Source organism: Lissotriton helveticus, chromosome 5_1 (genome assembly GCF_964261635.1).
Source record: "Lissotriton helveticus chromosome 5_1, aLisHel1.1, whole genome shotgun sequence".
NCBI classification, from domain to species: Eukaryota; Metazoa; Chordata; class Amphibia; order Caudata; family Salamandridae; genus Lissotriton; species Lissotriton helveticus.
This window is the reverse complement of record NC_136065.1, coordinates 2,129,720,819-2,129,744,767: the sequence shown is the minus strand read 5'-3', so window position 1 is coordinate 2,129,744,767 and position 23,949 is coordinate 2,129,720,819. Positions and strand designations below refer to the sequence as shown.

General features: G+C 47.9%; 1 protein-coding gene across 2 annotated transcripts in view; it reads left to right on the top strand.

The window, feature by feature from the left end:
* FUBP3 (far upstream element binding protein 3) overlaps window positions 1-18,734 on the top strand; it is a 303,302-nt gene extending 284,568 nt beyond the window's left edge. For both annotated transcript variants that reach the window (XM_078646216.1, XM_078646214.1), the window contains exons 17-18: window positions 15,095-15,222; window positions 17,287-18,734. In XM_078646216.1, coding sequence (XP_078502342.1) covers window positions 15,095-15,222; window positions 17,287-17,295 — 137 coding nt within the window. In that variant the 3' untranslated portion in view covers window positions 17,296-18,734. The remainder of the gene's footprint in view (window positions 1-15,094; window positions 15,223-17,286) is intronic.
* The last annotated feature ends 5,215 nt before the right edge of the window (window positions 18,735-23,949 follow it).

Sequence of the window (23,949 nt, the reverse complement as noted above, 5' to 3'; positions counted from 1 at the left end):
CCAGTCGGGCATACGACTCTCTGCATTGGTGGACTCCACACAACCTTTGCAAGGGCCGACTGTTCCAAGAGCCTGTGCCGCAGATTATCCTGACAACGGACGCGTCTCTCCAGGGTTGGGGAGCTCATGTGCTCACTTACACAGTGCAGGGACTATGGACGACGCAGCAACAGAAGATGCACATCAACTATCTGGAACTGATGGCAATCTTCATGGCGCTCAAGTCCTTCATTGTACATCTGTGCAACAAAGTCGTGCTAGTCCGGACGGACAACATGACCGCGATGTACTACATTCAAAAGCAGGGAGGCACCCACTCGCCACAGCTGTCTCATCTGGCTCAGAGCATGTGGAAGTGGGCCATTCAGAGGAACATTTTCCTCATGGCAGAACACCTCCCAGGAAAGGACAATCAGATGGCGGATCTGCTCAGCAGATACAGCCATCAAATGCACGAGTGGGAGATACACCCGTCTGTTCTCCACCCGTACTTCCAGCAGTGGGGTCATCCAGAGATAGACCTGTTTGCCACAGCAGAGAACGCAAAATGCCAACTCTTTGCCGCCAGGTTCCCTCACCCACTGTCGCAGGGGAATGCGATATGGATGAACTGGTCAGGCAAATTTGCGTACGCTTTTCCGCCAGCCCCTCTAATACCGCTGGTCGCAAGAAAGCTAAGGCAGCACGAGATGACTCTCATCCTGGTTGCTCCAACGTGGGCGCGCCAAGCTTGGTACACCACGTTCCTCGAACTCTCAGTGGTGCCGCATCAAAGGCTGCGCCTCACGCCCAGTCTTTTGACGCAGAACCATGGAGACATTCAGCATCCAGATCCACAACAGCTCAACCTGGCGATCTGGCTCCTGAAGTCCTAGAGTTTGGATACCTTAACCTACCTCCGGAGTGCATGCACATCATCAAGGAGGCAAGGAAACCAACTACTAGAGCATGCTATGCTGCAAAGTGGAAGCGTTTTGTCATTTACTGTACGGCCAATGACATCGACCCGCTAGATGCATCTATCCCCAACATCATCTGCTATCTGTTGCATCTTTACAAGTGCAATCTAGCGTACACTTCCATTCGGATACATCTATCCGCCATAGCGGCTTATCTCCAGAACAGGCAGCACCTCTCTGTCTTCAGGGTGCCTGCCATTGAAGCCTTCCTTGAAGGTCTGAAACGAGTCATTCCCCCAAGGACACCGCCAGCTCCGGTGTGGAACCTCAATGTCGTTCTCACCAGACTGATGGGACCGCCATTTGAGCCCCTGCACTCGTGTGAACTCCAGTTCCTTACGTGGAAAGTAGCTTTCCTTGTGGCTATCACGTCTCTGAGGCGTGTCAGTGAGCTGCAGGCGCTCACAATCCAAGAGCCATTCATTCAAATCCATTCAAATAGGGTAGTGCTACGCACTAACCCCAAATTCCTTCCGAAGGTGGTGTCACAGTTTCATCTAAACCAAACTATTGACTTACCAGCATTCTTTCAAAACCCGCAAACGGTGGCGGAAAGAATGCTCCATACCTTAGATGTACGGAGGGCGTTGATGTACTACATAGACAGAACACAACCCTTTAGAAAGACAAAACAACTCTTTGTTGCCTTCGCACCCCAACACAAAGGCAACCCAATTTCCAAAGCAGGGATAGCCAGGTGGATTGTTAAGTGCATCCAGATATGTTATCAAAAAGCCAAACGCACTTTAACAATACCCCCCAGGGCGCACTCCACACGCAAACTGGGGGCATCCATGGCTTTCCTAGGGAACATTCCTTTAGAGGATATTTGCAGAGCAGCCACGTGGGTCACACCACATACCTTCACAAAACACTACTGTGTTGATGTGCATTCCAAGCAGCAAGCAGCTGTAGGACAGGCTGTTCTCAAGACACTTTTTCAGGTTTCTGCAGCTGGCACGGGCAACCGCCGCTGATGGAGGGACTGCTATGTATTCTATGCTAAGATATGAATTTAGCAGCCCACATGCCTCGAACTGAATATGCTACTTACCAGTATGCATCTGTTCTTGGCATGTAGGGCTGCTAACATTCATATCGCCCGCCCTCCTCCCCGGTGCCTGTCGCAGCTGCAGATATACTATTGTATTTATTCATTAGCATGGACATCTTTTACACTTTTCACTCCATCTTCTGCCACAATGGCGAAAAACAATCTGGGGATGGAGCCGATGCCCATGCGCACTGTAGTCCAGGGGAGGAGCCACCTATCTCAGGATACTTCGAAGACTCTTCCAGGACAACAATGTGCAATCATCCGAGCCCAACACTAGGCGGCGATCTAATGCTAAGATATGAATGTTAGCAGCCCTACATGCCAAGAACAGATGCATACTGGTAAGTAGCATATTCAGTTCAAGGCATGTGAGCTATAGATCACATGCTTTGCATACTCCTGCCATCTAGTGTTTGGTCCGGGTGTTTGTAAGTTTTTCTTCGAAGAAGTTTTTCTAGTCACGAGGTAATGTGACTCCTCCTTTCGGTGATAGTGCGCATGGGTATTTACTCTATTGTTTTGATAGTTTTTTCCCGCCATTGGGTTCGGATGTGTATTGCTGCGCTCTGGTTCAAAACCGTTCTTTTGGTTCCCCTCAGTGCGCAATCCACTCTACCCATGTTGGTATTGTTTCGCACACGTATCCCACTTCTCAGCGTATGGGGTCGGTTGAAACTTCGATCGGAAAACTCGTGGGAGGCCGTTTGGCCTAACTGCGTCGGTCCACCTCGCAGTTGATTGAACGGACGCTATTTAAATTCTGTCCTCTGTCACGCAAAATATCCACGCACTTACTCGCACAAAGTGTGCAGCTTGTGCTTATTTCCGAAGCCCACAAACAAGACTGCGATGTATACAGATTGTTTCGATCGAAGAAAACCCTCCGCAATCATCTGACTCGACGCTGCTGAATTAGTCCTTGCAGAAACCAAAAGATCCTCCTTTCAAGCTACAGGATCAGATTTGAGATTTGCCACCTCCCAAATTGGATCCTAGAAATAAGGAACTTTACATTAATCCTGAAACAGGAAATATTATCAAACTGCCTCGCAATCGCGAGTCCGAGGACATAAAATGTAAGATTCCTTTAAAAAATGTCCCTACACCTTCTCCAACATGATAACCTTTACCTATCACACCACAGAACTCTCCACCCTCACAGCATGATGATGTTGGAGATAATGAATTACCTCTAGATCCTTGGAAAGACTACACTATTGATCCACCTACAGATAATGACCCAGACCTTTACCCTTCAAAGCCTTCCCCTCCTGAGGACAACGTAGGTTATTTAGAGACATGCTGATGGCATCTTCAAGGACCCTGTTGGTGCTCATATTCTGACTCCCAGAATAGATAAGAAGTATAAGCCTGCTCAGTCTGATCCAGTCTTGTTGGCTCTAATGACTATAAACTGGCTAATTCACACACCTCTAGGGATGCCCCCCTCCGGACAGGGAGTAAAAATTAATAGAATCCTCTGGCAAACGAATAGCTGCCTAGGCGGCAAATCATTTGCGTATTACCAACATCTAGGCCCTCTTAGCCAGGTATGATGGAGCGCACTGGGACGAAAAGGAGCAATTGCTCCAATCTCTTCCAGATGAACACAAAGCTAAAGCACAGGATTTAAGTCCGGAAGGAAAGCTCATCTCATATTGCTCTATTAGATGTGCCTTAGATGCTGCTGATACCGCAGCGCCAGAGATTAACACCAGTGTGTTACTTAAGACACGCCTGTTGAGGACAATTCACCTACTACTTCAACTTGGGTTTACAGTGAACGCTTTGAAGTCCCATCTGCAGCCTTCAAACACACAGCCTTATCTGGGAGCCACCATAGACACTTAAAAAAGCCCTAGCCTCTCCCAACGCAGCCAGAATTTACAGTATTCAGTCTCTTCTTACTCTGTTTCAGCCCAACCGCTCATTACCAGCCAGAGCCGTCATGCAACTGCTGGGAATGATGGCATCTTGCATCATAATCGTGCCCCATGCAAGACTTCACATGCGTGCCCTTCAAGAATGCTTAGCAAGTCAGTGAAACTAGTCGCAGGATCGATTAGCCGATCTAGTGTTAGATGGCTGCACCCATCGCTTTCTGCAGTGGTGGAACACACAAAATGTGATCAAAGGGCGGCCCTTCATTGAACCTGTTCCACATTCAGTGCTAACAGCAGACACATCACTCACCGGTTGATGTGCTCAGTTACAGGAGCACACAAGCCAAGGATTGTGGAGTCTAAAGCACAAAAATCTCCATATAAGCCACCTAGAGCTATTAGCAGTGTTTCAAGCGCTCAAAGCCTTTCAAACTCACCTCGTAGGCAAAGCTGTCCTAGTCCGCACGGACAACTTGACAGCTATGTACTACGAACAAAAATAGGGGGGGGGGGACACACTCCAACTGTCACGCCTAGCGCAAGCCATTTGGAAATGGGTCCATACGCCACAAGTTATCTCCTGGCAGAACACCTTCCAGGAGTAAACAATCAGATTGCCGGCCTTCTCAGCAGAACGAGGCAGCAAATCCACGAGTGGGAATTTCATTCTCCGGTTCTCCTCCCCTACTTTCACGATTGGGGATTTCCTCAGACCTGTTCGCCACAGCAGAAAACTCAAAATACCCAAGCTTCTGCTCCAAGTTCCCACACCCGCTCTCCAAAGGCAATGCCCTGTGGATGAACTACTCAGGGATATTTGCCTACTCTTTTCCGCCTCTCCCACTCACATCCCTCTCACTAATACTCATACTCCCACAGGAGCACGTCAACCCTGGTTCACCACCCTACTGGAGCTGTCTGTAGTTCCACACCAAAAGCTGCATCTCACCTCCAGTCTCATTCAGAGCGATGGAGAAATCAGGCATCCAAATCCCAAAGAACTCAACCTGGCGACGTGGCTCCTGAAGTCAGTTTGGTTATTTACACCTACCATCAGACTGTATGAATATCCTAAGAGGCGAGAAAGCCTACCACAGGGCATGTTGTGCCGCAAAATGGAAGAGAGTTGTTATCTATTGTAATAACAATATCAATCCTCTTGATTCCTATGTACAGAACACCATCTATTAGCTGTTACATTTACAGCAATCTGGAATAGCCTACACGTCCATTCGCTTACATCTGGTAGCAGTAGCTGCAAGCTTACAAAACAGACTACACTTATCTCTATTCAGAGTACCAGTGATTAAAGCCTTTATGGAAGGATTAAAGAGTGGTACCACCAGGACTTCCACCTGCACCAGTGTCGAACCTAGTCCTTACTAGGCTAATGGATCCACCATTTGAACCAATGCATAGGTGCCAATTTCAATTCCTCTCATGGAAATTGCTTTCCTCATCGCAATAACTTCACTGAGGAGAGTTTGTGAACTCCAGGCATTAACTATGCAAGAGCCCTTCTTTCAGCTTCACAAAGATTGTGGTTCTTCGCACCAATCCTACATTTCTCCCTTAAGTAGTTTCTGCCTTTTATATCAATCGGTTGAGTTACCGGTGTTCTTTCTCAACCTGATTATGTAGCAGAGCGAGCTCTACACACCCGTGATGTTAGAAGAGCTCTACTATTACGTTGAAGGAGCAAAAGAATTTTGCAAAACAAAGCAACTTTGTTGCTTTTGCTCCACCACACAAAGGCAATCCCATATCTAAATCAGGCATTGTAGGATGGATTGTAAAATGTATCCAGACATAATATCAGAAAGCAAAAAGAACTTTGATAATACCTCCTAGAGAGCATGCCACTCTCAAAATAGAGGCTACTATGGTCTTCTTAGGGGATATTCCCCTAGCTGACATCTGTAAGGCAGCAACATGGTCCAAACCGCACACATTCACCAAACATTATTGTGTAAATGTGTTAGCACGACAACAGCCTAATGTAGGCCAGGCAGTACTTAAAACACTTTCAGTCAACTACAGGTTAGCCACCGCTCTGGCAGCATACTGCTTTATAGTCTATGCAAAGCATGTGTATCTACAGGGCACATGCCTTGAATGGATAATGTTACTTAACCCAGTAAGCATCTGTTCTTGGCATGTAGAGCTGTAGATTCACATACGCCCACCCGCCTCCCCGGTCTCCTGTAGTTGTTGCAGTTCTCAGTTTACATACATAGGCATGGACATCTCTGTTCTACACTTACTAACTCCATTCTCGCCCTCTACGTGAAAACAATCTAACAACGGAGTCGATGCCCAAACGTACTATCACCCAAAGGAGGAGTCACCTTACCTTGTGACGGGAAAGACTTCGAAGAACAACAACTTGCAAGCATCCGGACCCAACACTAGATGGCAGGAGTATGCAAAGCATGTGAATCTACAGCTGTATATGCCAAGAACAGATGCTTACTGGGTAAGTAACAGTTCGAGGCATGTGGGCTGCTAAATTCATATCTTTTGCATTAGATCGCCGCCTAGTGTTGGGTCCGGATGATCGCACATTGTTGTCCTGGAAGAGTCTTCGAAGTATCCTGAGATAGGTGGCTCCTCCCCTGGACTACAGTGCGCATGGGCATCGGCTCCATCCCCAGATTGTTTTTTTCCGCCATTGGGTTCGGATGCGGTCTCGACGTCTCTCTGTCGGAACCGAGAAAACTAGCTTCTTTAAGGCCAAAAGGCCTTCGTTTCATTACGTCGGTATTGTTTGCGTACGGTCTCGAGTTCTTCCGTCTCTTTGAGTCGGAATCTGCGGAGTCGTATCACTCTTCGGACATCGAGGCCTTCTCATCGCAACACAACCACAACTTTTCAACATGGAGCGGAGCCCGTTTAAATACTGTCCCGTCTGTGGGTCCAAATACCCACATATCGACGTGCACCCGGTCTGTAACAAATGCCTCTCGCCAGACCATAACGAGGACAGCTGCATGGCCTGCTCCAGATTCAGGTCGAAGAAGACGCTCAAGCTTCGGCGCGCGGTGCGCCTTGAGGTCAGGCAAGTGGCCCCGGCTCCAGATAACATCTTCGGCGACCCGGAAGAAGAGGGCCTAAGCCATCATCTTGAAATCTCACCGCCCGCGACGGAGGTCGAGGCTGATCCTGAAGACAACGACGGGGTCGTGGATCAAGACCTTGAATACGTCGACGAGGTAGGGGACGTCGAAGAAGTTTATGGGGCCGCGGAAGATAGCTCAGGGGATGAGCTATGCCCCGAAAGTTACGCGGATCAGGCTCGGGTCACGGGATCGCCACTCGGCCTTACCCAAGACCCTGCACCGCAAGCCACGGCCCCGTCTTCAGGCCCGGCCACGGACATACTTGCTACGCAGCCCGTATCGAAACCGAAACTGAAAGCATCGGTCTCGACTACGCCTAAAATGGCCGACCCGAAAACGAAACCGAAACTAACGGATTCGAGTGCACCTAAGATGGCGGTCGTTCCACCAAAAACACCAAAGCCTGCTACCTCATCGGCTCCGTCGGCCTCCGGTCCACAGAAGTCGAAGAAAACTGTCGATTCGACAGTGCCGAAGTCATCAGCGGAGGAGGCATCCTCTAAGAAGGTCGTCCGGCACGGGTCGACCGGGGCGACGCCGACAAAGTCGGTGACAAGACTCCAGTGCCGACTGGGACGCCATTAGTCGGACGCGTGGTTGAGACGGAGTCTGCAAAATCACACGGATCGAAGAGCGGAGGCTCAACACATAGGTCCAAAGACTCTGTGTCTACGGCTGCAGCATCGACGTCTAAGATTCCAAAGGGGCCACAGGACGTCGGAACCGAAGGCAAGGTGAAGGCCTCCTCGTCGGCGCCAAGTGCCGCTGTGAGTGACGCATCCCTCATCGCCACTTCACTCCAAAGAATTCGGGATAAGGCCTCTGCGACGTCGGCTCCGGCGCCGTCGCACCAGAAGCCGATGGACATGCCGGCAAAGCCTGCTGGCAAGCTTCTATTCATTCTGCCGCCAAAGGAGGCACCAAAGGCCTTTGCGCCAAAGACGGCGCCAAAGACATCGGACTCGTCCACGTCTACTGGAATATTGGGTCGACAACTCGACTCAGGAGACGATTCTGAGCGTTTTATCGACGCGGACACGGGCAAGTTGACCCTTTACAAGCGGAAGATCACTTCCCAACCAGTGGACTCCTATGTTATCCCACTGAAGAAGAAAAGGCCTGCACAGGACGTTCCAGCACTGATTGAACCTATCCATCCTCCTCCTAGAAGGAGTCCAACACCTTCCCCCGACCACTCTGAGGGAGAGGAATATGGACAAGATAAGATGACCAGTACACTTTCCCCATCAATGACCCCGATGCACAACAGGATTCCTATGACGACATAGGTGACCAGGGAATCCGAAATGTGGGGCAAGACCCACAGCCTTTCAGTGCACGTGCATCCCCAACGGAAGACTCTGCAGGATTTCATGCACTCATTGAACGGGCAGCTGCTAATCATGATGTGGACATGCATGCTGACCCAGTGGAGGAAGATTTTCTGTTTGACACTTTTTCAGTCTCTGAAAGGACAGTCAAGACACTTCCTATGCTCAAAGGTGTCCTTAAGCATGCTGCGGAAATCTTTAAAGAGCCTACCAGGGCGAGGGTGGTCAATCCACGCATCGAGAAGAAATACAGACCAGCACCTGCAGACCCTGCATACATTCGGGGACAGTTGCCACTAGACTCTCTTGTGGTCGCAAATGCCCGCAAAAGGGCAAACTCCCAGACAACGGGTGAAGCTCCTCCCCCAGACAAGGAGTCTAAAGTGCTTGAGGCAGGGGGCAAAAGAGTAGCTGCGCAGGCTGCCAATTTCTGGCGTATTGCGAACACACAGGCGCTATTGGCACGTTATGATAGGGCGCATTACGACACCCTAGAGCAACTTTTACAACACCTGCCTTCGCAGTTTCCAGAGGGTACCAAACTGCTTATAGAGGAGGGAAAACTCATCTCCAACGCAGCCATAAAGTGTGCACTTGATGCCGCAGACACAGCAGCTAGGGCTATTAACACTAGCGTCATGCTGAGACGACAAGCGTGGCTACGCATATCAGGGTTTAAACCAGACATTCAAACGACCATACTCAATCAGCCCGTCAATCCTGATAGACTGTTTGGTCCTGATGTTGACACCACCCTCGAAAAGATTAAGAAAGACAACGAAACAGCTAAGTCTATGGGGGCCCTTCAGTCACAACAATTCCGGGGCAACACTTTTCGTCGCTCAGGTGCACGTGGAGTCACCCGAGGACAGATGGGTCAACAATCACAATTCACTAGAGGTGGAGCACAGTCCTCGTACCCCAAGCAGAATAAAGGGGGTTATCGAGGAAACAGCACCAGAGGACGTGGCAGAGGAAACAACAACTCCCGTTCCTCTGCCCCAAACAAACAGTGACTCTGTCACTGCCCCCCGACCATTTAACACCTGTCGGGGGGAGACTCCAGCAGTTCCTGCCAGTCTGGACAAACATCACCACAGACAGGTGGGTACGACAACTTGTCCAGTACGGTTATTGTCTAGAGTTAAAGTCCACTCCACCCAACATTCCACCAAGGCAACGGCCTATGTCCGCAGAGCACTTGCACTTATTGCAGCAAGAAGTAGTGGTGATGCTGCAAAAAGGCGCAATCGAGCTCGTGCCAGTGGAGGAGGAAGGCACAGGGGTATATTCCCTGTACTTCCTTATTCCAAAGAAGGACGGATCTCTCAGACCCATTCTAGATCTGCGTCCCCTCAACCTGTATATACTATCAGAACATTTCCATATGCTTACACTGCAACAGATTCTTCCCTTACTGAACCAAGGGGACTTCTTAGCAACCTTAGACCTCAAGGATGCTTATTTCCACATACCACTACACCCGTCCCACAGAAAATATCTCAGGTTCACTATCCAAGGCAGGCATTATCAGTTCAAAGTCCTACCCTTCGGAGTGACCACCGCCCCAAGAGTGTTTACCAAGTGTCTGGCGACGGTAGCGGCGCACCTCAGGAGGCAGAACATCCATGTCTACCCCTGCCTAGACGACTGGCTCGTTCAAGCCAAGTCGGAACAACAGTGCGCCGCGGACATGTCGACTACCATTCACCTCCTTCACAATCTGGGCTTCTCGCTGAACTACCCAAAGTCGCACCTTCAACCAGCACATGTGCGGCAGTTTCTGGGCGCGACGATAAATACCCTGACAGCCATGGCTCAGCCAAACAAGGTCAGGATAGACAGCATGCAGTCTCTAATCCAAAAGTTCAGACCACAGCACTCGCTTCCAGCGAGAGTATTCATGCAGTTGATTGGCATGATGGCCTCCTGCATCTTCATAGTCCCTCACGCAAGGTTACATATGCGTCCGCTCCAGGAGTGCTTAGCAAATCAGTGGACACAGGCTCAGGGACAATTGACAGACCTAGTGTTGGTTACCAGTCGGGCGTACAACTCTCTGCATTGGTGGAATCCACACAACCTTTGCAAGGGCCGACTGTTCCAAGAGCCAGTGCCACAGATTACCCTGACAACGGACGCATCTCTCCAGGGATGGGGAGCTCACCTTGCTCACTTACACTGTGCAGGGACTATGGACGACGCAGCAACAGAAGATGCACATCAACTATCTGGAACTGATGGCAATCTTCATGGCGCTCAAGTCCTTCAATGTACATCTGTGCAACAAGGTAGTGTTAGTCCGGACGGACAACATGACAGCGATGTACTACATTCAAAAGCAGGGAGGCACCCACTCGCCGCAGCTGTCTCATCTGGCTCAGAGCATGTGGAAGTGGGCCATTCAGAGGAACATTTTCCTCATGGCAGAACACCTCCCGGGCAAGGACAATCAGATGGCGCATCTGCTCAGCAGATACAGCCATCAAATGGACGAGTGGGAGTTACATCCATCAGTTCTCCTCCCGTACTTCCAGCAGTGGGGTCATCCGGAGATAGACCTGTTTGCCACAAACGAAAACGCAAAATGCCAACACTTTGCCGCCAGGTTCCCTCACCCACAGTCGCAGGGGAATGCGATATGGATGAACTGGTCAGGCAAATTTGCGTACGCTTTTCCACCAGCACCTCTGATACCGCTGGTGGCAAGAAAACTAAGGCAGCACTCGATGACACTCATCCTAGTTGCTCCAACGTGGGCACGCCAAGCATGGTACACCACGTTTCTGGAACTCTCGGTGGTGCCGCATCAAACGCTGCGCCTAACGCCCAGGCTTTTGACGCAGAACCATGGAGACATTCAGCATCCAGATCCGCAACAGCTCAACCTGGCGATCTGGCTCCTGAAGTCCTAGAGTTTGGCTACCTTCACTTACCTCCAGAATGCATGGACATCATCAAGGAGGCAAGGAAGCCGACTACCAGAGCATGCTATGCTGCAAAATGGAAGCGTTTCGTCCTTCATTGTACAGCCAATAACATAAACCCGCTAGATGCATCTATCCCTAACATAATTTGCTATCTGTTACATCTTTACAAGTGCAATCTAGCGTACACTTCCATTCGGATACATCTATCCGCCATAGCAGCTTATCTTCAGAACAGGCAGCATCTCTCTGTCTTCAGAGTGCCTGCCATTAAGGCCTTCCTTGAAGGTCTGAAACGAGTCATTCCCCCAAGAACACCGCCAGCTCCGGTGTGGAACCTCAATGTGGTCCTCACCAGGCTGATGGGACCACCTTTTGAGCCACTACACTCGTGTGAACTCCAGTTCCTAACATGGAAAGTGGCTTTCCTCATTGCTATCACTTCACTGAGACGTGTCAGTGAGCTGCAAGCGCTCACAATCCAAGAGCCATTCATACAAATTCATCCAAATAGGGTGGTACTACGTACTAACCCCAAATTCCTTCCGAAGGTGGTGTCACAGTTTCATCTCAACCAAACTATTGACTTGCCTGCATTCTTCCAAAACCCACAAACGGTGGCGGAAAGAATGCTCCATACTTTGGACGTTAGGAGGGCGTTGGTGTACTATATTGACAGGACACAACACTTTAGGAAAACAAAACAACTTTTTGTTGCCTTCTCGCCACAGCACAAGGGCAACCCTATTTCCAAAGCAGGAATAGCCAGATGGATTGTTAAGTGCATCCCGATCTGCTATCAAAAGGCTAAACGCACCTTAACAATACCCCCAAGGGCGCACTCCACACGCAAATTGGGGGCATCCATGGCTTTCCTGGGGAACATTCCTTTAGAGGACATTTGTAGAGCAGCCACATGGGTTACACCACATACCTTTACAAAACACTACTGTGTTGATGTGCATTCCAAACAGCAAGCAGCTGTTGGGCAGGCTGTTCTCAAGACACTTTTTCAGGTTTCTGCAGCTGGCACGGGCAACCGCCGCTAATGGAGGGACTGCTATATATTCTATGCAAAAGATATGAATTTAGCAGCCCACATGCCTCGAACTGAATATGCTACTTACCAGTATGCATCTGTTCTTGGCATGTAGGGCTGCTAATATTCATATCGCCCACCCTCCTCCCCGGTGCCTGTCGCAGCTGCAGACATACTATTGCATTCAATCATTAGCATGGACATCCTTTACACTTTACACTCCATCTCTGCCACAATGGCTAAAAACAATCTGGGGATGGAGCCGATGCCCATGCGCACTGTAGTCCAGGGGAGGAGCCACATGCTGAACTATCAAACAGGATCTAGTGTTGGGTACATGTGTCTGTGTTGTGCATGCTGTACTGTCAAATGGGTTATACTGTTGGGCGTATGCATCTGTCCAGTGCTTGCTGTACCATCAAATGGCTTCCAGTGTTGGGTGCATGAATCTCTGTGGCGCTGTACCATCAAACCGGTTCCAGTGTTGGGTTCATGCATCTGTGTGGCGCTGTACCATCAAACCGGTTCCAGTGTTGGGTGCATGAATCTCTGTGGCGCTGTACCATCAGACCGGTTCCAGTGTTGGGTGCATGCATCTCTGTGGCGCTGTACCATCAAACCGGTTCCAGTGTTGGGTGCATGAATCTCTGTGGCGGATGTTGTACCATTGAATGGGTTCTTGTGTTGGGTGGTGAGTCTGTGCGGTGCGTATTGTACCATCGAATGGATTCTATTGGGTGCATGGGTCTGTGGGGGACATGCTATACTGTCAAATGGGTTCTAGTGTTGAGTGCATGGATCTGTGCAGTGCTTCCTGTACTTTTGAATGGGTTCTAGTGTGTGGATGGTGCATGGGTCTGTGCTGTGCTTCCTGTACCATAGAGTGGATTCTGGACTTCAGTACATGGGTCTGTGCGGTGCGTATTGTACCATCGAATGGGTTTTAGAGTAGAGTGCATGGGTCTGTGCATTACATGTTCCATCAAATGATTTCTAGTGTGGAGTGCATGGGTCTGTATGGTGCTTGCTGTACCAATGAATGGGTTCCAGAGTTCAGTGCCTGGGTGTGCAGCGCTTCCTGTACCATCGAATGGGTACTAGAGTTCAGTGCATGGGTATGTGTGGTACCATTGAATGGGTTCTAATGTGAGGTCTGCATGGGTCTGCGTGGTGCATGTTGTACCATCGAATGGGTTCTAGAGTTAAGTGCATGGGTCTGTGCGGTGTCGTACCATTGAATGGGTTTTAGTGTGCGGTTGGTGCATTGGTTTGTGCTGCACTTGCTGTCCCATCGAACGGGTTCTAGTATGAGGTCGGTGCATGGGTCTGGGCGGCGTGTCGTGCGATTGAATGGGTTCTACTGTGCGGTTGGTGCTTGGGTCTGTGCGGCGCTGGCTATACCATCGAACGGGTTCTAGAGTTCGGTGCATGGGTCTGTGTGCCGCTGGCTTTACCATCGAACGGGTTCTAGAGTTCAGTGCATGGGTCTGTGCGGCAGGTGTTATGCCATCGAGTGGGTTGTAGAGTTCAGTGCATGAGTCTGTGTAGCGCGTATGTACCATTGAACGGGTTCTAGTGTGCGGTCGGTGCATGTATCTACGTGGCACTGGCGTACCATCGAACTGGTTCTGGAGTTTAGTGCATGGGTCTGTGCGGTGTCGTACTATTGAATGGGTTCTAGTGTGTGGTTGGTGCATGGGTCTGTGCTGCGCTTGCTGTACCATCAAACAGGTTCTAGTGTGAGGACAGTGCATGGGTCTGTGCGGAGCTTGCTGTACCATCAAACGGGTTCTAGTGTGCTGTCGGTGCATGGGTCTGTGTTGTGTCCTACCTTTGCACAGGTTCTAGTGTGCGGTTGGTGCATGGGTCTATGCTGTCTCGTACCTTTGAACGGGTTCTAGTGTTCGGTTGGTGCGTGGGTCTGTGCTGTCTCGTACCCTTGAATGGGTTCTATTGTGCGGTTGGTGCATGGGTCTGTGCTGTCGTACCTTCGAATGGGTTCTAGTGTGCGGTTGGTGCATGGGTCTGTGCTTTCGTACCTTTGAACGGGTTCTAGTGTGCGGGGGTCTGTGCTTTCGTACCTTTGAACGGGTTCTAGTGTGCGGTTGGTGCATGGGTCTGTGCTTTCGTTACTTTGAAAGGGTTCTAGTGTGCGGTTGATGCATGGGTCTGTGCTGTCTCGTACCTTTGAATGGGTTCTAGTGTGCGGTTGGTGCATGGGTCTGTGCTGTCGTACCTTTGAATGGGTTCTAGTGTGCGGTTGGTGCATGGGTCTGTGCTGTCGTACCTTTGAATGGGTTCTAGTGTGCGGTTGGTGCATGGGTCTGTGCTGTGTCGTACCTTTGAATGGGTTCTAGTGTGCGGTTGGTGCATGGGTCTGTGCTGTCGTACCTTTGAACCGGTTCTAGTGTGCGGTTGGTGCATGTGTCTGTGCTGTCGTACATTTGAATGGGTTCTAGTGTGCGGTTGGTGCATGGGTCTGTGCTGTCGTACCTTTGAACGGGTTCTAGTGTGCGGTTGGTGCATGGGTCTGTGCTTTCGTTACTTTGAATGGGTTCTAGTGTGCGGTTGGTGCGTGGGTCTGTGCTGCGCTTGCTGTATCATCCAGTCATCCAGTGGTTCTTGGTTGATGCCCGCCTCAGGTTCCTGAACCCTGATATGCGGGTGCTGTTGGCGCCTGCAGCCCCCTCTCCCGGGTGAATGTAGGTGGTGGTTGTTCCATGTATGTGTTGTGCTTTCCTCCTCTGTCTCCTCCTTAATGGCCTTCGTTCTCCTGCAGACCAGGCGGCTAACGCGGCCTCGCAGCAGAGCTCGCAGCCGGACTACACCATGGCCTGGGCGGAGTATTACCGACAGCAGGCGGCCTACTACGGACAGAGCCTGGGGCAGCCCCAGGGCCACAGCCAGGTGAGTGTCTGCAAATCACGCTGTTGATTTTATTTGTAAACGCATAGAAATTTAAAAAAAAATCCAAAATGTTATTGAAGTATAAAAGTTGGAGCTTTTTTACATTCATTAGCGGCGCCCACCGTCCACACTGTACTGTATGATGCTCCCGCCCGCTGCTAGTAATCAATCTGAGGATTTTAATGACATTTTAAGCTCTCGTTTCAAATGCCTTCACATTTACAGTATGTATGAAAATGTTCAAGTAGTCGCAGGCCCCTGAGGAGGCTTGGCGAACCCCCGGGGGTCCCCGGGCCACAGGTTGGGAGCCTCTGGTGTAGAGTAACCGTGATGTAGTCAGAGGTGGCCTTCGGGTTGTGTACATGCCCCTGCGGGTCTCCCCCTTCATGGACATTGTAATGATTGCGCAATTAAATGACACCCCCGCCCCACTAAGGAGCACAGCTTTGTGCTAGTGATATACACATGCCTTGGCTAGGGTCTCTGCTGGTGATCTACACATGCCTTGGCTAGGGTCTGTGCGCAGGAGCCGTGCCAGTAAGGCATGCATGCCTAGGCTAGGGTCTGTTCCAGTAAGGTGCGCACGCCTTGGCTAGGGTCTGTTCCAGTAAGGTGCGCATGCCTTGGCTAGGGTCTGTGCCAGTAAGGTGCGCATGCCTTGGCTAGGGTGTGTGCCAGTAAGGTGTGCATGCCTTGGCTAGGGTATGTGCCAGTAAGGGGCGCATGCCTTGGCTAGGGTCTGTGCCAGTAAGGTGCACATGCCTTGGCTAGGGTCTGTGCTGGTGATATACACATGCCTTTAGCTAGGGTCTGTGTGTGGGAGCTGTGCCAGTAAGGCATGCATGCCTTGGCTAGGGTCTGTGCCAGTAAGGTGCGCATGTCTTGGATAGGGTCTGTGCCAGTAAGGGGCACATGCCTTGGACAGGGTCTGTGCCAGTAAGGGGCACATGCCTTGGATAGGGTCTGTGCCAGTAAGGTGCACATGCCTTGGCTAGGGTCTGTGCCAGTAAGGTGCGCATGCCTTGGCTAGGGTCTGTGCCAGTAAGGTGCGCATGCCTTGGCTAGGGTCAGTGCCAGTAAGGTGCACATGCCTTGGCTAGGGTCTGTGCCAGTAAGGTGCACATGCCTTGGCTAGGGTCTGTGCCAGTAAGGCACGCATGCCTTGGCTAGGGTCTGTGCCAGTAAGGCGCGCATGCCTTGGCTAGGGTCTGTGCTAGTAAGGCGCGCATGCCTTGGCTAGGGCCGGGCCCATTAAGGCACGCATGCTTTGGCTAGTGTCTGTGCCCGGGATGCGTGCCAGTAAGGTGCGCATGCCTTGGATAGGGTCTGTCAGTAAGGTGCGCATGCCTTGGATAGGGTCCGTGCCTGTAAGGTGCGCATTCCTTGGCTAGGGTCTGTGCCAGTAAGGGGCACATGCCTTGGCTAGAGACTGTGCGCAGGAGCCGTGCCAGTAAGGCGCGAATGCCTTGGATAGGGTCTGTGCCAGTAAGGCACGCATGCCTTGGATAGGGTCTGTGCCAGTAAGGCACGCATGTCTTGGATAGGGTCTGTGCTAGGAAGGCGGGCATGCCTTGGCTAGAGTCTGTACGCAGGAGCCGTGCCAGTAAGGCGCACATGCCTTGGCTAGTGTCTGTGCCCGGGATGCGTGCCAGTAAGGCACGCATGCCTTGGATAGGGTCTGTGCCAGTAAGGCACGCATGCCTTGGATAGGGTCTGTGCCAGTAAGGCACGCATGCCTTGGATAGGGTCTGTGCCAGGAAGGCATGCATGCCTTGGCTAGGGTCTGTGCGCGCGAGCCATGCCAGTAAGGTGCGCATGGCTTAGCCTGGGGCTGTCTGCCGGGTTTTAGCTGCAGTGGGCTCATCTGTGGACCCCTTGCTCTTCGGTTGCGCAGACGTCCCTCGTGCATCAACCTGCTCGGAGGGGACCCCGGAGCTGCTCTCACAGGCCATATGGGTGCTGCAGAGGCAGGTGGCCGCTGGGAGTTTGCCAAGGCTGCATCTTTGAAGTGCTCGGTGCCTTTCGCCGCTCCCGGCCCTAACTGCTCTCCCTTTTATCTTTCAGGAGCAGTAGAACAGTCGTCCTCACGGAGCCCTGTCTTTATCTTCATTTCTTTGTTTTTGTTTATTTTTGTTTTCCTTCATTTTCTTGAAATCATCATGAAGACCTTTTTGTAAGAGAGGTTTCTAGATTTGCAGCTTTTGATGAAGACTTCTGTTTATTTGTGAAACACTAGCTGTAGGGTGATCTGAACTTTTCTAAGAATCAGGAACAGTCATTAATATACTAAGCGTATGGACGTGCTGGGAGTTATTTTTTTTATTCCAAATTTGTTAACTTCGGATTTCTTTTGGCGCAAGAAATTAAAGGCACCAAAAGGCACAAACAGGTCGTCGACATTGTATCATGTAATTTGTCATATTTTATTTTTAATTATAATTGTTTTTTTTGTGTAACTTTTTTCTGTTGCAACAAAGATATAGCAGCTTGGAAGTCTTAGGTGGCTGTGTAACAAAAAACGCAAAGAGAAAAATCCTAAAGTTTTTAAAAAACAGTATTTAAATATTCTTAAATATGTAAATTCATTGAATGTTTTACGTCTAATTTCATGTATTTTGACTGTTTTTTGATTTTATTGCATTTTTTAAAAATGACGTGCAAACCAACTGATGGTATGAATTTTTTCCGCGGCTGCCCCGGCGTCCGGGTAGTCGGTTGTGGCGCTCGGCCACATTGACCTAGGCAGGGGAGTGTTTTTGTGGGGGTTTGTATAATTTGTAGTGTTTTCAAGGGTTAATATAAAAATACAAGTGTTAATTATTATTTTTTTTTAAGCAATGCCGTTTTCTCACATAACCATGAAGTTGCATTTGTAAAGCCAAGACCTCCAAGCTTGTTAGAAAAAGGACCCTCCTTTATGCTGTCATAAATATAAATGCTGTTATTTTTAATATGGAAAATGAATCTGCTATGACTGTCTTTAACACGAACACTGTGGAACATTTAACTGTACGAAAAGTTTAAAATAGTGACTATTTTTTAATTCCAGGGTGTGTTTTTTTCTGGTTTTCATTTTTTCCTTTTAAATATTTTCTTATCTAATATTTGTCAAATTTACCTTAGAGGAAAAAGATAAACAGAATAAATCTAGTATTAACTGCCGTATGTGCTAAATAATTTTTTTGATTTAATAAAAGGGATGACATGCTTTCCAAAGTTTTGCTCTAGTGTTTCTTGTACAGATAAGTGTATTTTTTAAAAGGAATCGAAGCAAAAACTGAAAATTTAGGCTTTTTTTTTCTTGCATTTGTAATCGGGTTTGTGGGAACAATCCGTTTTGAAATATCTAATGTTACTCGTCCTCGCCCCCCTTCCCTCACGTTTTCCTTCCAATGCCGAAGATTTGGCGACTGTTGCGCATGTTACCATGTACTCCTTTTATCCGATTGAACTTGGCATTTTACACTCTAATAATAAAACGTCCACGAGGCTTCTTGTGGGTGAAGCTTGCAGCCTGTTTCGCTCTCTCCTTTGACAGCCGGTGTTCATGTTGGCAGGTTTTCTTCCCACCCTGGTGTGTCGGCAGGTTCGGATGGGCCCCCCAGGGTTGAGGGGGAAATGTGGCTGGAGCCGTGTACACGTCCTCTCGGGCCGGTGCAGGGTGGGATCTTGCACTGATGGCCTCCTGCGTGTGAAATGGAGGTCTCTTGCCCCTTTCCATGGGGCTCTTTGATGCTTCAACAAAAGTCAATTTTTTATCAGTGTAAAGGAGCATTGTACGAGCACGGCGATCAGATACGAGCCCTCGTGGGTGCAAGCTCGCCCACCAGCTGGGCGGCGCCTACTTCTCCGCCAAAGGTGGGCTGCGCAGAATTTGATTCTATACATCTATCTCCCATATATATATTTATATATATATAGATAGATAGATATTCATTGCAGTATGTGTATCTGAGAGTATATGTATGTACATACATATACACACCATCACATACACACTAAATGTATGTATGCATATATACATAAATTTGGAGTGTATGTATATACATACATATACGCTCAGATACAGTCACTGCAATGAAGCTCCAAAGACCTGGAGAAAAGTCACGCGCACTCCCAGTAATTGATCCAAGTAAGGTTTATTAGGCATCAAACCTGAGTTTGCGGCTTAAACCTTACTTCATCAGTTACTGGGAGGGCGCGTGGCTTTCCTCCATGACTTTGGAGCTTCGTTGTAGATGGATATTTTTGGGCCCCATGCCCAGTCAAGCGCTGCATTTGGGGGCAGAGAGGTTTTGTGAGACTGTATATGTATGTATATTTATGTGTATATATATATTACCTACTGGCGGTCGCCAGTAGGTAGTTATAGTTAGGACCTAGTTTCCATAGGAAATCCGCAACATTCTATTGAGAATAACTTTGGCGCCGGTGGACGAATCTTTGCGAATTTCTCAAAGAAGATGGCCTGCTCCGCTCCTTCCCTGAAAGTTTGGGGGGGATTCGTCAAGTGAGGGCTGAGATAAAAGGGGGGTCCCAAAACGTGTTTTCCCCATGTTATTTTCCATAGGACGTTTAGACACGGCTACAGCTCGAACGGCTGAATGGATTTATAAGAAATTTGGTAGAAAGGTGGAGTCCGGCTCGCAGATTACGCTTTTCTTTGAATGGTGTAAATCTGTTCAGTAGTTGCTGAGAAAATTAACTTTGAAAAATATATATTGGGCTACATTGGGCTATATATATGTTAGAGCCCAAATGTGGCCCAATGTAGCCCAAAGATGGCCACCAGAGACAAAAAAAACAAATGTAGCCCAAATATCAGCCAGATGTAACCTAACTATAGCCCAATGACAGAATGTCCCAGAGTGTTCTAAAGAACAACTAGAGCGCTAACAGTCTTACTTATGACAAAAGTATGGCACACCTGAAGTCATCTTGATTGGAATAAAGTGTTAACACTTAAAACATTTAATTTGCATAGGAACAAAACGAGGGGGTTCATTTTGCCATAGAAATTATGATTAGTGCTGAAGAAAGAAAAATTAGGGCAACTTTTGAGTGACTTCTCAAATCCTCTTATATTTCATAAAAAAAATTCTGATATGCAGTCTCCAAAGATGGCCACCAGAGACAAGAGCCCAAATGTAGCCCAAATATCAGCCAGATGTAGCCCAACTATAGCCCAATGACAGAATGTCCCAGTGTGTTATAAAGAACAACTAGAACGCTAACAGTCTTACTTATGACAAAAGTATGGCACACCTGAAGTCATCTTGATTGGAATAAAGTGTTAACACTTAAAACATTTAATTTGCAAAGGAACAAAATGAGGGGGTTCATTTTGCCATAGAAATTTTATATACATATATATATATATAATCCACAGTTCTGCTTACAAGCAAGGAGACGCACTCAGGAATACTCATCATAAGTTTTATTGCCCAGTTGACTCGCTACGCGTTTCGACAATGAATCTTGTCTTGATCACACGTGATTACCCCTATGGGTCAAAACATAATATACACATTGCCGGGGGTTCATAGACATAAAGGAAGTACCCTTATACTGTTAATTTCACAGTCAAAAAGCGCCACCATCTTGGAGTGGTAAACATACTTCACAATATCAACTGCAAATACCAATTGAAATTACCGTCAATGTTTCTCGACACAGTATACATTTGCATATGCTCTTTGGAGAACTCACTATGTCAAGTGAGGTAGACACCACAATTATTATCACAACCATGATGTTCGTATTTACAAGAACTGTTAGCTACACAGTCCTAAGGAACCGCCATCTTAGATTGGTTAAAACTATGTGGGTATCGAAGATTATACATGGTATAACGATACTACATCACTTGTATTTTTCATCATCGTATGTTTCTCCATTATTGTTAGGTCTGGATTTCTGTCGGACTAGTGCCCCAGTTAACCCACAATTTAGGCAAGGATCAATTTCATAATTCTCAAGGCTCAAGAGAGCCCATTACTTCATTAGTTCATTCGGATCTAATTCGGTCTAGTGCCAGACAAGTCCGTTAAGCGGAAATTAACCCCATAACATGGGGTAACCATCCATGCATAGATACCACCGATTTAGTGTATCATGTTTATATACCACATAGTACGGTGCAAAAGAAATCAATAAGGTGAAATATACTTTCATACAGGTGCCCAGTGTCTTTCATCCAAATTTCAAGGAGGTCCGAAGACCGTGATGTGGACGTGACAGGAGTGAATAAGGAATTCCATTCTCCTACAAAACACATAAAAACATACAGTTAAAAAATGCATAAAATCAGTTGGACATTATTAACATTTTAACTTGTTCTAAATACACAAGTCTATCGTTACATATATATATCTTTTTGGTCCTAATCAAATCTTATTCCAGTTGTTTGTCCTAGCCAAATCTGCCTCATCTCATTCTTTTCTCATTATTCCTCATGTAAATGGGTGGCAAGCTCTTCATCCCAGTTATGCCCCCCAGGGAACTTAGTCTCGAGCTCCATGATCCAGCGTGATTCCTTCTTCCTCAACGCTAGCTCACGGTTTCCCCCTCTTCTCCCGATATTAACTTGTTCAACAGCATAGTATCTGAGAAGGGAGTTGTCTGAGTTATGTTTGTCCTGAAAATGCCTTGCAATGGGATAACGGCTGTCCACATGAGTAATAGCCCTAAGGTGTTCTTGTACCCTTTTCTTGGCCATACATGTGGTGCTACCCACATATTTCTTTTTGCATGGACATACTAAAACGTAAATGACAAACGATGTAGTGCATGTCAAAAACTGTTTTATCACTTTCGGCTCTTGCCGGCCAGGTACATCTATCTGTTTCACCATAGTGCTGTTGGTACAGGCTCTACAATGTCCACAGGGGTAAAACCCCTTTAGGCCTTGTGAGTGCCGTTTATTTTCGGTTATGTCACCCCTGACAAGCATGTCCCTGAGGTTTCTACCTCGTCTGTATGTTATTTGAGGTCTTTCTTTTAGGCATGGACCCACTATATTGTCTGTTTTGAGGATGTTCCAGTTACTGGCAAGGATTTTACTAATTTTCTTGGATTGCTGGGTATAGGTCGTAATGACCAGAGTGCTAGTCCCATCATCATTATCTTTTCTATCTGGAGGATTCAGAGTGTCGTTACGCTGTATAAGAGACACCTTCTGGACTGCCTTAGTGAGCACTCCCTCCGGGTACCCTCTTGTCCTGAATCTCTGTAACATAACTTCTTGTTCGGCCAAGAAACTCTCCTCACCACTGCAGTTCCTTTTCGCCCTCAGTAACTCACCAAACGGAATACTCCATTTAAGTGAATCCGGATGAGCACTGAGGGCGTGGAGGAGAGTATTACCTGCTGTGTCTTTCCTGTGAAGCTTAGAGGTGAGATGGTTGTCAATCACTTCTATAGCCGTATCTAGAAATTCCACATGTTTTTCATCCATGTTATATGTAAGATGAATGTTAGACATATATTAGGGACACTACTGACTTCCTGCAGAAAATAGATAGTATAAAATGGGTAGAGGGCTCTCTTCTCATTATGTTAGACGTAAGTGCCCTATACACAATTATCGATCATGTACAGGGCATGGAAGCCAGCTACCATTACCTTAAACAAAGGGAGACATGTTACTCTGAACACACCCAGATGCTCATAGGCATGATGAAAATATGCTTAAGAAATAATATCTTTATGTTCAATGGGGATGTGTTCAAACAGATACGTGGAGTAGCCATGGGCTCAGCATTTGCGCCGAGCTTTGCTAATTTGTTTTTAGGGAAATGGGAAGAGGAAATCAGAGAGGACAAAAATCTTACAGAAGATTTCAAAAAGGTATCTACCTGGGTCAGATACATTGATGACCTGTTCATTATATGGCAAGGGACACGGGAGGAAGCAGTATTATTTATTGACAAGCTCAATATCAATCCCTCTAACATTCATCTTACATATAACATGGATGAAAAACATGTGGAATTTCTAGATACGGCTATAGAAGTGATTGACAACCATCTCACCTCTAAGCTTCACAGGAAAGACACAGCAGGTAATACTCTCCTCCACGCCCTCAGTGCTCATCCGGATTCACTTAAATGGAGTATTCCGTTTGGTGAGTTACTGAGGGCGAAAAGGAACTGCAGTGGTGAGGAGAGTTTCTTGGCCGAACAAGAAGTTATGTTACAGAGATTCAGGACAAGAGGGTACCCGGAGGGAGTGCTCACTAAGGCAGTCCAGAAGGTGTCTCTTATACAGCGTAACGACACTCTGAATCCTCCAGATAGAAAAGATAATGATGATGGGACTAGCACTCGGGTCATTACGACCTATAACCAGCAATCTAAGAAAATTAGTAAAATCCTTGCCAGTAACTGGAACATCCTCCAAACAGACAATATAGTGGGTCCATGCCTAAAAGAAAGACCTCAAATAACATACAGACGAGGTAGAAACCTCAGGGACATGCTTGTCAGGGGTGACATAACCGAAAATAAACGGCACTCACAAGGCCTAAAGGGGTTTTACCCCTGTGGACATTGTAGAGCCTGTACCAACAGCACTATGGTGAAACAGATAGATGTACCTGGCCGGCAAGAGCCGAAAGTGATAAAACAGTTTTGGACATGCACTACACCGTTTGTCATTTATGTTTTAGTATGTCCATGCAAAAAGAAATATGTGGGTAGCACCACATGTATGGCCAAGAAAAGGGTA